This window comes from Macrobrachium rosenbergii, unplaced genomic scaffold (genome assembly GCF_040412425.1).
Source record: "Macrobrachium rosenbergii isolate ZJJX-2024 unplaced genomic scaffold, ASM4041242v1 13875, whole genome shotgun sequence".
NCBI lineage: Eukaryota > Metazoa > Arthropoda > Malacostraca > Decapoda > Palaemonidae > Macrobrachium > Macrobrachium rosenbergii.
The window spans coordinates 4,749,757-4,763,836 of NW_027100719.1; the positions used below are offsets into that span (position 1 = coordinate 4,749,757).

General features: G+C 38.1%; 1 protein-coding gene across 1 annotated transcript in view; it reads right to left on the reverse strand.

Moving 5' to 3' along the window:
* Positions 1-2,143: 2,143 nt before the first annotated feature.
* LOC136837895 (DE-cadherin-like) overlaps positions 2,144-14,080 on the reverse strand; it is a 385,893-nt gene continuing 373,956 nt past the window's right edge. The window contains 5 exon segments of the mRNA XM_067102776.1: positions 2,144-6,234; positions 7,505-7,604; positions 12,165-12,286; positions 12,853-12,994; positions 12,996-13,030. Coding sequence (XP_066958877.1) covers positions 5,732-6,234; positions 7,505-7,604; positions 12,165-12,286; positions 12,853-12,994; positions 12,996-13,030 — 902 coding nt within the window. The 3' untranslated portion in view covers positions 2,144-5,731.

The following is a 14,080-nucleotide window of genomic DNA, read 5'->3' on the forward strand; positions in this document are numbered from 1 at the left end:
TCATGGACGACCCGTTATTTTACTGGTGTTGAGGTTCGTTAACCTCAGGCACTATCATTCCCTTCCTCTCTGAGACTACCTTTCCTAGGAACCTCGGTGCTCACAGCCGTTATTATTACATAAATAAAGATCAAGGCAGTACTACAGTGTTGGTTCCTTGCCCTTGGAGGTAACTGAGGAGCTCAATGTCCACATCTCTTGCTTTCATCGGCCTTAGATGGCTTCTTCTCGATGGGTTCTCTGCGAATATTTTTTTGGGAAGTATGCTGTTTGCATGTTGCTGTCATCTGATGACCAAGAAGCCTTGACGATCGCATTAATAGTCTCAATCCCTGATATGGAAAAAACTCCTTCTTGCAGTTTTAAGGACTTACTCTTTGGCGGAACAGAGTCCTTGGTATCGGCTGTCTTCAAAAGCTTTGGTGGGACAAGCCCCTTTTCTGTTCTATTAACTCTCTTTCTTCCTTTTACGCTCTGTACAGGGCGTTCAGCTTCATAAACAGTCTAATGAACCTTTGCTGGCACTAACACTAGCTTCAAAACGGATGCGGGAAGCACGTTTGCTACCACTTCTGGGGCTTAATAAAGAATAACAGGACAGGCCAACTATTCTGGCCTCCTAAGGCCCCTTCTTCCTTTTGCGTGCTGTAAAGGGTGTTCAGCTTCATCAATAGAAAGTCTAACAGGCTGAGAACCACCGCCGGCACTTGCACTAGGTTCAAAACTGAATGGGGTAGAAAATTTTCCAACACTCGTGGGGCTGTTAGTGGCCTAAGGGGTTCATCATCACATTCTGGATCACTAGCACTGCAATAAGAATCGTCTACTCGTCACCTGTTACGTCACGGTCAATAACGTATTATCATATTGTCTTCCTCAGCACCAACACAGTTACCGAGATTTGTTACAGGAAAAGGATACTATAATGAGAACGGTGGTTGGCTCTCACTTGACATTAACATGAGCGCTGATTGGCTGGCACGTCACTCGGCGTAAAATACGTCTTTAACAGGCATCCTTTATATCGGCTCTCCTGAAACTTCAAGCGTAAATTGACGGCAGTTCCACAACGCCCTCCCAACCCCAGCCCCCCAAAAAAAACAAGGCCTATATCATGATTCTCGATGACAAAAGTTCTCATCATGTGTCTACAAAAACGTTTTACATTGTCTCTTGCTAAGGCGGAAAACGCTTTGCATCGAAAGCCATTTCCGATCGTAATGCAGCCGATGCATATCGTAATTTTTGACAGACTTTTCTCGAATTTTTTCGAATGTTTGATGATATATATATATATATATATATATATATATATATATATATATATATATATATATATATATATATATATATATATACATATATATATATATATATATATATATATATATATATATATATATATATATATATATATATATATATATCTATCTATATGATGTCGTATGATAGTATACACCAGATATTCCCTCTCTTGGTAGTTGGGACTTTTTCGGAGAATCCTGCTTTGAAGAAACATCTTACCAGCATAAGTATCCGTATCACACTAAACAGATGTGGTAGATGTGGAAAAATATGAAAACTGAAAAAAATAATAATGTATTTTGTAACAAAGCCTTCCTAGTCTCCACGTCAGCAGTTTGTCAAACTTAAAATGGGAATTATCTTACCGATATATCAATCTCTAGTTGCATGAGAGCTGTGACGAAAGAGCTGACAATCATTCCATCGCAGCTTACCCAACGATGAATTCTTCTCACTGATCTAAGAGAGTTCTTTGCAGCGTCCCTTCGGCCCCTAGCTGCAACCCCTTTCATTCCTTTTACCCTTCCTTCGTTCATATTCTCTTTCTTCCATCTTGCTTTCCTTAACCCTCTCCTAACATTTGTTTCGCAGTGCGAATGCGACGTTTTTCTCCTGTTACACCTTTCCAAACTTTTTACTCTGTTTCCCTTTCAACGTTAAATGACCTCATCATAGGTCCCAGCGCCTGGCATTTGGCTCACAGTAAGTTTCATATTCCATTTCATTCCTAAGAAAGTTGATATTTTTAAGTATAATGGCAAACTGGAAAATGATTCATGACTACACTGTAGGTAAATAACTGACTGATTATGAGAGCAATTTTTATTTCAAATGATTTTTACAAAAAGACTCAAACACTCCACAATGAAACAGCAACTAGGCAATCATGAACACGTAAGTATATTTACTCATAATTTCGCCACTGTTAGTTCATTTGTCTGGCACATAACATCTGAGGTTCACTAATTGCATCACAGATCATCTGTAATTTTCAATTATAAGCTTATTCACTCTTCAGTGACTGATTTAAATTATGACTGAAATTTGTATTTTCCGCTCACAACTGACTGAAACGAAGCAAGGTTAGTTCCAGTTGTGATAAATGACTAGTAATCTTCAGCCCTGAATTACAAAATACAGTCAAGAGCATTTCCTAAACTTAATATATTACTCCTCAGTAATTAATTACATTATTTATGTAATAAGTAATTCTTAAAATTTCAAAACATTTACAGACTTGCTTTGCATTAGACAATTTTTGTTTTATCTTCTCCGCGTTCTCTCCCCTGCACATCAGCAAGGTCAAGATATAATTTGCTCCATTGTCTCCACAGTAACACGTTCCGGGGTTTATGACCCAACTGCTCTTTGCCAAAATACCTTCATTTAATCTCATTATGGTTATCAGTTGTCAAACCCCTTGGATTACATTATATACCTTACGCAAAAAAAAAAAAAAATCACTAACTTTTTATGTAATTCAGACAGAGTTACTAAAGTAAAAATGACCAGCAAAATGTAGTACATATCACAGACAGTATTCATAATAATCAGAAAGTTTTCAAACAACTTTTTATGTCAGACCCTGAGATTTGTCCTAAACGATTGTTCTGGTAAGCAAATCACATTCAACTGAGGTTCATATTGAGCAACAGTAAAGATCTCTTTGCTAATTTTCTGGACAATTGTTAGCAAAGAGGAGGGTATCCCCCAACACACTCGGTTTTAAACTACGTAATTCTTCTAAGAATGAGGACGTTTGAGTAGTGTAATAAGAAATAATAATACTGAAGAATTCAGCCCAAAGGCTTTTCGAGAAGGAGCGGTGCCATGCAGAACAACTACAAACGAAAATACTCGAGAACTTCGTTGATGATTTTCTTCCCTACATCTAAAAATGGGAATAAAGTTTTGTTAGAAGCCATCAGCAGCCTAGTTCCTGCTATTATAGGTGAAGTGGGAGCCCTGGAATGGAATGAAAATATAAATGGAGCCTCATTTCCAAAGTCCACTCATTCTTTGATGCTTCGTACAACTTCAGCCTGGTCTTTCCGCATTTTCGCATGGGGTAGACTAAGAAATTTCTTTCTTTGAAAGGATGCAGAACAAAAAATGATATTCTATTTTGGTTCCTGCATAGAACATCAACAGCACATAAATATGTAAAGGTCAAAGGTTGTTTAAACGCCATCCTGAAGACACGATACAAATTGGCAGTTACCAAAAGGTTATTCAAAAAGGAGGTGTCATACTCAAAAATTGTTTCTCCCGGGCTTTGGTACTAATGCAAATTTTTCCCATCAACATTTGATAGATTCAGTTTTTCTGATGAGTCACTGTTTAAGAAAGTTATGCCCTTAAGGAATTACGTAACTAGAACAATTTACTTACAGACAGTCAATTAAACACTTACAGAGTCATGTAAACATTTCCATACTGGTAAGCAATTGAGTTGGTACCCTGCGCAAGTACTAATGCACATGTGGCTTCCACAATCCACTGGCAAAACTTCAGATGTATTCATGAAATTGTATAAAGGTCACAATTTATAGCCTAGTCTAGAAACGTTTATTCCTCATTGCTGAAATCACATTATCTCATGTACATTATTAAATGACCTAGTGATGTGTGTTCTATGGAGTCCCATATAACCATATTTATTCACAGAATCCAAGTCTGATTAGTTAGACGGTACTCACCCTCTGGTTTCAAATCCTGAACTTGACTTCTGTGGTTTCAGATCCTGAACTAAACTTCTGAAAAAGTCACATTTCTCATACAGGTGTCATAAAGGACACCAAAGCAGTACAAAATTCGCTTATCAATACCAAGTGAGCACACCAATTTCAAGAGTTTTCAAGGGGCTGCACTAACTACGTAAATATGAAGATAACTGATAGTCTCCAGCTGTCATGAACAAGCAATAGTATCAGTCACACAGCATGAATATTCATGAATATATTTACAAAGCTCAAGCTACCATAAAAAATAATTTTTCAAAATCCCTGAATCTCAGTTTAACAAAATGAGACTATAAAAATAAGCAAAATACAGAGTTATTTTGTATGCTACTTGGCGATGGGCTGCAGTTCAACCTGAAAAAAAGGCAAATAGGAGACGATATAAGATTGTAATTTGAGCATAATTTCTTCATGCCAAGGCAAGTTTACATTAATTCAAAGCTGAAACTAAGGATAAAGGCAAGAATCACTTCATGAATCTCAGGACGATTTTTATCTGGCTGTCATGAAACATGTGAAAAAAATAACTTTAATTCATCCCACCATGATACAGCTCCAATTACTCTAGTAGTGTATAGTTGCGACAGGCACTTTAATTAAACCATGGCGCAATTTTAAACACTGATTTCGTTTCCTCACACATGAAAGTTTTCCAAACATTACATAAGTGAATTACTTTACATTAATCACAATACTAATGTTCTTAACAGCCCATGGCAGTCACAACTGACAGGTTCTCTGAAATACCAGTATTCACATTCTGAACAATTTACTGCAGGCAGGCTGCAAAGAATATTCATGAACCATATCTTATTTTTTTTTACTGCTACTACAGTAGATCATTGTCATTGCTACTCTGAAACAACAGGACATCAGTAAAGCATATCAACAATAAAAATGTGAGCATGATTTTAATATTTCAACGCAGCTGCGATTATAAACGATTACACTGAACTACTTTAATTATTTTGATGTTATCTCACCACACTTTAAACTCATCATAGTTGTTGTACAAGACACATATTAATTATGCCTGTGCACCTGTTTTGGTCATTAATTTATGTATTAAACGACAACTTCACAGTTCATTATAAATATAGCAGTCCAAATGTCAATGTATGCTCAACGAAATGTTCTATGGCATATTGAATTTCACAAGAAATCTTTCAGTAAATATACTTAAAATACCACACTGTAACTGCTGTAGGCCCCTTTATATTCAACTGCAGAACATTGGTTTAATTCTTTAAATGTGACCAAAACAAACACTACTTAAAGCCACAGGTGTACACTGAAACTCGTATTGCATACAAGAGGAGAAATAAACATCCAGATAACTCACAGGGTTTATATGGCACACTTTAGTATAATCAGAAGTCTAGTAAAGGGAAAATCTCAGGTTACCCAAAGGTAAGGATGGTTCATCTTAATTGGATTTACTTATGCCTGGTAAATCACCCACCGAATGGGCAAAGAAACTCGCTTTGTTTTCTTGTAAAGTATAAAAATGCAGAGTTGAGCATTATGAGTGAGATTAGTGAAGACACTTTATACACAGATTGAGAGTCATTGTCTGACGTATAATACTGCACATTCCACTGTAGTCAGGACTGCTATTAATTCCTTTGTCAGTTTTGGAATGCTGAAAATAATAATGGACATCTCCTAACAGCTAGTCAGCTGAATCAACACCACGTTTCCACACTTTTTTTGGAGTTAGTAGATACAGAGATAGAGTTATGTCCATCCTGCGATGGTGGCTGGATTTTCCCATTACCTTCAGAAACGCCACTTTTGGCAATAATTTTAGATGGATCCTCCAAGACTGGCACTCCTGAATCCTGGAAGTTCCTATTTGTCAGTCGACTGTCACTCTTTTTCGTAGGCTGAGACACAAGAGCTGCTGAAGGAGGATCTCTGGCATTCTTCGTCTTTAAGAAAGCAGGTAGAGTAAAACAGTTTGCTGTGTCATTTGTAGCATAGGACTTCCTCCTGTTGATGGTGGCAGTTCCTATCAAGGGGACCATCTTCTTCCCCTCTGGCACATTTGGGAATTCATGCTCACTGTCTACTCCTTGGTCTGCTCCTCTTCCATGGAACTGGGGAATCTTTTCGAAGCGCTGGCACCAGTCGTTCTTATAATCAAAGGCGAATTCACTCTTAAACGATCCAGTGGTGGAATGGAAGCCTGAACCGAAAAAAATGGTTAAAAATATTATTTATTTACTATCTGGAAATACTCTTGCCCATGAAGCGTGTTATATGCTATCAGACTTTACGCTTGTTTAAGGAAAAAGCCATTTCATAATGAACAACACCAACAATAAGATATAATGAACTGTGAGCAAAAGGACAACCATTTTCAAAGATCACACCAGGAATTGGTAAACAGAAATGGAAAATAGAGAAGTTTTTAATGGGAAAAACGTCTCTAACATACCGTCTCGCTTTCATATCTATAAGGATGCTTACATTCATTATTCTGACAACATAGATCTAGAAACGTATATAATTTATCACAGTAAAAAAAAAAAGTTGTTGAACAGTCCCAGAGATATTATTCACCTTTGTCTCTGAGTCACTTTTACACCAAACCAGTCACTCTTTCATAAGTATATATCACACATCACTTCCAACACAAAATGTTTCAGTTGCTCTCAACATTCCTTTCACCCTCCACATTGCCTCTTCATCGAGTCTGTCCAGTGGATAATCAATAGTATTTTTCTTTTACATTCAAAATTCTTATACAACTCATTCATAAAAAAAAGTTTGATCCACATCCCTGCAATCCTCTCTAAACACAAAATGTTCGTCCTCTATTAATCTTCCGGTCATCTTTCTTATACTTGCAATTTAAATTCATACCAAACCCCTTATATAGTGGAACAATTACTTCTCTCATGCATTTCTTTGCTAAGTACTTCATCAGGCATACCTTACAAATCCTGGTCAGCCACTTCATTGCTCAATCATCACTGTTCTGCAATCCCTTCAACCCTGATGCTTTTCCAGTCTTCAAACTCTTAATTTCCCTCCATATGCCCTCAATGGATTCTTCCATTCAAAGTTCAGGCAGCTAATGTCAATCCCCAACCAATATGAGTGAAAGCAATGTGCTTACAAATATTTCCATATAAATGAGAAGCGTAGAGACTTCAGCTCCTTTCAGTGGAAGGAACAGTAATGGTATTTTGGCATGAAAAGAGTGATTTTACTCTTCTGGAATTGTACGAGGGAAAGTTGGAGATCGAACGTCACCTGCAACTCTTAACTATAAATGAGTAAAAATAATATAAGGGGAAAAATACATTGAAGACAAATTTAGAATAAACTTGAGCTTTAAAGAGCAAGAAGGGCTTCCAAAATCATCATATCATACACAGCAGCATATTGCAAACAGCCATGACGCCCCAAACACCCAGACACAAACAGCTGGTTCTCTTTGATGACCTTACCTGAGGCGAGAGAAGACAGAGATGCTGCAACTGACATCTCATCTCCCGAAAGGTCATAGTGACGGACGTCATCCAGGTTGTCTTCATGGTCTTGATCCACCTGGAAATGAAAACGGTTGACTGATATATATAAATATAGGCTCCAAGGCCAAGCACTGGGGTACTTTGGGTCATTCAGCACTTATCACAGTGAAGGGGTTAGAGTTGTTGGACAGCAAGAAAAACAGATCCAGGGATTCAGGTAGATAGATCTAAACGTTGAACTGGGAGAAATTCAGTGTTGTACTAAGAAGTAGAAGTCAGAGAAGTTGGATAGCAAGACTGTAGAAAGAAAGCAGGAATGGAGGTAAAATAAAAGGCCAGTAAGTTTATGCAGCTAGTGGCCAAAGGATTGCTGCAAACAATTTAGTAAAGCCTACAGTGCACCGCGTAGGCATGAAAATGGTAAATCATGTCAGAATTACTGTAGGGGACTGGAAATTCTTTATTCAATCCAGGTACAACATTTTCGGAATGAAAGAGTTTGCACTGGATCCGTATATTCTTAATTAGAACATTCAAAGCATACATAAAGATAGCATAGCGATACTGGTATTTACAGATAGACAATGATACACACATAGATGTGTGTGTATGTGTCAAAGCGAGAGTGTACAATGCACATATCTCAATCGTTCATGCAACTAGCAGTCCTTAATTGCACTAATGAAAACCAGATAGATTCACACAGAAAAGCTACACAAATCACATTACACTCATCTTCTCCGGAGAAAGATTTAAGTTTTCCTGTTTTTAATAATCTTTGGCCACAAATTCATCATTTTTCATAGGAAATAATTTTTTTAAACAATATATTCTGATGATGCCTTATTTTTGCACTTCTAACTTGTACCAGCCATCATTTTTCGTAGGAAAATTTTTAAACAATATGTTCCAATGATACCTTATTTTTGCACTTCTGACTTGTACCAGTCATCATTTTTCGTAGGAAATATCTTTAAACAATATATTCCAATGATACATTATTTTTGCACTTCTGACTTGTACCAGTCATCATTTTCAATAGGAAATTTTTTTAGACATTATATTCCAATGATACCTTACTTTTGCACTTCTGACTTGTACCAGTCATCATTTTTCGTAAGAATTTTTTTTAAACAATATATTCCAACGATATCTTATTTCTGCACTTCTGACTTGTAGGCTACCATCATTATTTTGCAAAAGAAATAATTTTTCACAAATGCGGTCTACCAGCACTACCAACACTAGAGAGCTTAAGGAGCGCAAAAATCCTGCGCAGTGACATCGTCCATCACCACCTCTGACATAAGCAGGTCTTGGTCATCCTTCTCCTCCCTACCATCGTCAGGAGAACAGCAACGCCTCCCTGGGATAACCTACCGTCCGCTACTTCAAGCAGCACGCCCTACGATCAGTCAGCCAATCAGCGTTTTCTGCGTTCGGCCTAATTCTCCCGTAAGAACCATTCTGCTCCCAGATTAAGTCTTTCAAACATTCTATGTAAGATAGCTGGGTGGGGGGAGTAAGGAATCCGCGCCTTGCCAAACGTCTATTGTTTTGATTAAAAGTTCTGACTTGTTAGAGCCTGCTGAGGTTAAAATTTCTTTAAAAGGTATTTATTCACTTGAAATTAATATCGAAACATATTTGGCTTCACGTATTTTCAGTACAAACCAAATCTATTTTCATAAAAACGAAGTTATGGCATAATTTTTGACTGCCGCTGCCAAACCTCAGTTTCACTGGCCCGTGGTCAGCGAAGGCATTTATCGTTGGCGCTGGACTGCGTGGAAGTCAGAGCGGAAACAGATCTCCCCATCGCCAACATCTGCACTTTCAGGCCAAGCAAATTGACCATAACGTAATAAAATACTTAATTTTTGTAATAAAAATCCAGAATTATATAGTAAACTACATTACTATGTAAAATACACATTTTCTTTTGTATTCTACATAGTAATATAGTTTACTATATAATTTATAATTGTGGATTTTTATTATACAAACTGTTTTTCACGAGACTGTGAATTTCTCAGCAAAATGCTCAATTTTAGAGACAACCAGGGTGCCCCGTAAATAATGCCAAATTGTTTCCTCTTCTAAATGATGGACAGCTTATTTAACCTGCAGAGGCACTGAAAACATACAATCACGTAAACAATAAATAACTGCTAAAATGAAATTTGGGAAATATCCAAATGGCCGAACGACCACCATAAATTTCAAGATTGTTAATGCATTAAACACATTTTGGTATTAATATAAGAACTATGATTATTAATTCCAAAAGGCAGAGCAAAGAAAGCAAAATCAGTGGGAACAAACAAAATAAACTCAACTTTGCTTCTTTGGAAAACGAAGTACAGTAAATGACAGATCTCAGGCAAAGCCATAAACAAGGGTTAACCTCGAGGGTGAGATTTTTAAAAGATAAATAGGTCTGGCAGCGCTGGATTCTATTCCTGACCACACCCTAGCCACCTTAGAGCGTTTGAAAGACTATAGGTTGGAGACCCCCAACCCCCTCTACCGTTCCGACAGCCAAAAAAAAAAAAAATTGCCTAAAATAACAATGATAATAATAATGTGACCAGGTTTTGGTTTGAAGCAGTAATCAAGTCCAAAATAAAAGAAGAAAGAGATTAACATATCGCTGTTTGATCAAAATGACATGAACACATTAAGGAATTTGAGTAAAAGCAAGGAACTCGTTTCTTCGAGACTAGATAAAGGGAAAGGTCACCATTATTATGAGATGTGATTATTTGGAGAAAATGATGCATGCCCTCAATGACCCAGCACGTTTTGAAAAAAGCCAAATGTATCCATAAAAAATACGCCTCAATCAGGTAACCCGTTGACTGAACTACCCAGGAAAAGGAAAGCACATAACAGAACTTACTATAATTTGAACTTGACTTTCGCTTCATACCAAAACCCTGATCATATTAAGACGAAAGTACGTTTAGAACTATTAGCAAATAAGATGATAAATTATGCTTTTACATCTGAAATTGACTGAATGATATTAAGAAATATCCTAGAACAATAAAAATCACGAACGAAAAGCAGAGAATGAACGACGCTAAAATATCTGTACTCATATACCGTTGTTCTCTCACCTCCACAACAAGCCACAATAAACGACGTCCGAACCCGTTACAAACAACTAAAAAGTACGTCCAAGTTTCTTCGGCGCAATCGAGTTTTCTGTACAGCATATAATGCTGTATGAAACGTTCAGCCACGGCCCATAAAACTTTCAGCCCCGGCCCATGAAACTCACCCACAGTCCGGTGGTGGCCTGTGTTGTTGGTACCTGTAGAGGTGCCAGAAGTATGATTATGGCTAACTTTAACCTTAAATAAAATCAAACTAATGAGGCTAGAGGGCTGCAATTTGCATGTTTGATGACTGGAGGGTGGGTGATCAACATACCAGTTAGCAGCCCTCTAGCCTCAGTAGTTTCTAAGATCTGAGGGCGGACAGAAAAAGTGGGGACGGACAGGCAAATAGTTTTCTCTATAGTTTCATTTTACAGGAAACAAAAACAGGACGAGCAACAAGAACAACAACAACACAGGGTTTTATCGACGTCATAAATCGCCCTCTTCCCCTCGAGAAAAACTTTCGCCACATCGTAATTTTAAAGCGAAAAATTCGCCGACATAACTCAGAGAGGGAAGAGAGAGCGCGCATAAAACAATCATGTCTCTCAAGTTCTTAATGGAGGAGAAATATTACCCAGAGGAGTCAGCGAATCATTTTTTTCATTCCCTTCATGCCTTTTCGGTTGATTGGTTGTGGCCTTTGTTGGCCCATTATATGAATTCATTCAAGGTTATTGTACTAATAATGTAGAGAGGGATGGGGAGAGATTGAGAGAAATTTGTTTTTCTATGGAAACTGGTCAGTTTTAGAGAGAGAGAGAGAGAGAGAGAGAGAGAGAGAGAGAGAGAGAGAGAGAGAGAGAGACTTGTCTAATGTATAATCTATGCTATATATGTAGACAGAGGTGCAAAGGAGGGAGAGAAATAAATTTGTTGTGCCATGGAGCCTGTTAGCCAAACACACACACACAGAGAGAGAGAGAGAGAGAGAGAGAGAGAGAGAGAGAGAGAGAGAGAGAGAGAGTAGAAAAAAAAAAAATTAAATATCAGGTTTATGTTAATATAGAGAGGGGTGGGGAGAGAGGTAGAGAGAAATTTGTTGTGCCATGGAAACCTGTTAGCCTCCTTCACAAAAGAGAGAGAGGGAGAGAGAGAGAGAGAGACATGTCTGCTGGTCTAATAAATAGTAAATAAAAAAAAAAATCAGGTCCATTTTATTAAAGTGGATTGGGATGAGGGGAGAGGTAGACACATTTGTTATGCTATGTAAAACGGTTAGCCTCCTGCACCAGCAGAGAGAGAGAGAGAGAGAGAGAGAGATGAGAGAGAGAAAATAAATGTAAATGACATGACTGCTAAAACCATGGACGTTTGTATTTATGCGGACATCTAAGAATAAATCCTCAGATATTTTATAAAAGCCTCCCATCATTAAATGTCACCAAACTTCAGTTAGTTTACGCATGGTTACATATACTAGACAGACTCCTCTACTCTCTGTCCCTTCTTTTATTTCTAAAACTGACCTTTTCGATGTTGTTCTTGAGAAAATCTCCAATGCTGAGGCCTTCTGGCTTTCTGGCAGAAGGTGCAGCCAGACACTGACGAGCATCCTGGGTCACGTCTGGGAGATTCGAGTCTTCTTCATCTGGTCAAGAGGGAATTCACCTGTCATATAATTATTATTATTATTATCATGTCCACATATACACAAACACACACACACATACACACATGTGAATACTTGGTTTCCAGCTGCCTGTGTACGTTCATTTGTACTGTCCCACCAGCGTGTATATTGTAAACTTCTGCCAATGTGCATCAGTCACCTGAAATGGCTTAGACGTAAAGTCAAAACTGATCAGGATTTTCGTCCAGTTATTCATCTTCCTTAAGGCGAATTGTGAGACACACACATACATACATACATACATACACACACACACACACACACACACACATATATATATATATATATATATATATATATATTATATATATATTCTCTGAGGTAAGTAACAAATAGAAAGCCTGGTTTGACACAGGTACATCTCAGAAGACAAACATCTTATTTTGTATTACAAATATCTTATTACATACATTCACAAAAACACGCACATACACACACACACACACACACACATAAAGGTCTTGACTGTTCGTTCTTACTTATATAATTTTGGTCTTGATGATAACCACATGATCTAGACTGACCTTTGACCACATACCCGTCGGGAGTGACCTGGAAAAACTTGAGGTCGAAATGGGTGACGTCCTTCTCCCCGAAGGCCTCCAGTTCCGTTCGTCTCCTTCACAGCTCCCGATCCAGGTTCAGGGAGGAGACGGTCTTCCTCCCCTCGCCTTGCCAGACATACGATCAGTAACACCAAAACTGCACAGAAGAAAAGGAAGACTTTAGGATTTGATTTCATGGAATGTAGGTGGTCAAGCCAAGCTCTGGGTGGGCACTTTCAGCCATTCAGTGCACAGTGAAAAGAGGGAGTTAGAGTGGCTGGACAGCAGAACAAAGGGTTTTCCTTCCCCGCCTGGCCAAACATAGGATCAGTAATACAAAAACTGCACACAGGAAAGGGAATACAGGTGGATTTCATTCAGTGGAATGTAGGCGAGTAAAGCCTAGTAAATCAGGGGTCGGCAACATTCGGCTCGCGAGGGATTTCAGTCCGGCCCACAACTTAACACCTGGAAGCTAATTATCTAACAGTTGTTATCTAGTTTAAGGCGTTGAGCGATCTTTATAGTGGATTCGATACTATGGCCCCCCGCCGAGACACTGCATAGCTGTCTATCCCGCTCTTTCCAAGGGGCTGTAAATCATTGAGATGAAGTACAAGGATCTGAAGGAGGAATTGGGAGAAAACCCCACAGTTGCACTAAAAGTAATAATCAGAAAAGTTGGACAGAAGATTGAAGGAAGGAAGCTCATGAATGAAGGTAGAGTAAAATGCTAGACAGTGGGTGCAGCCGGGGGGGGGGCGAAGGGACTCTGCAAACACCCTTTGTACTACCTAAAGTAAACCACTTTACAAAATATAAAATATAGTACAAAGGCATTTAGTACGGAGCTTTGCAAATATTTTCGAAACCAGCAATCAACGGGAAATTGTCAGATTATTTAGAAACGAAGGGAGTTTCCTACAGAGATACTATCGAAATTTTCCTGTAACTTTTCCTGAGCAGGGTAGGTTTAGTTTCTAAATTATGTAAAATGCTTTTTCTCTGTTTAAATATGAGTGAGAAAGAGGAATCCTTGCAGCTGCTGTCGGATGCCTTTGGAGCAATCCTCGTACATTATGTAATTGTAGGATTGGTCAGTGATAAGTAGATGCTGAAGCTCAAACAGACACTTTCCCCAGTTTCTCTAATTTTGTTTCTTCCAAAAATATTATGACTTTGATGGTTCGGAATATTTTAGAGAAAT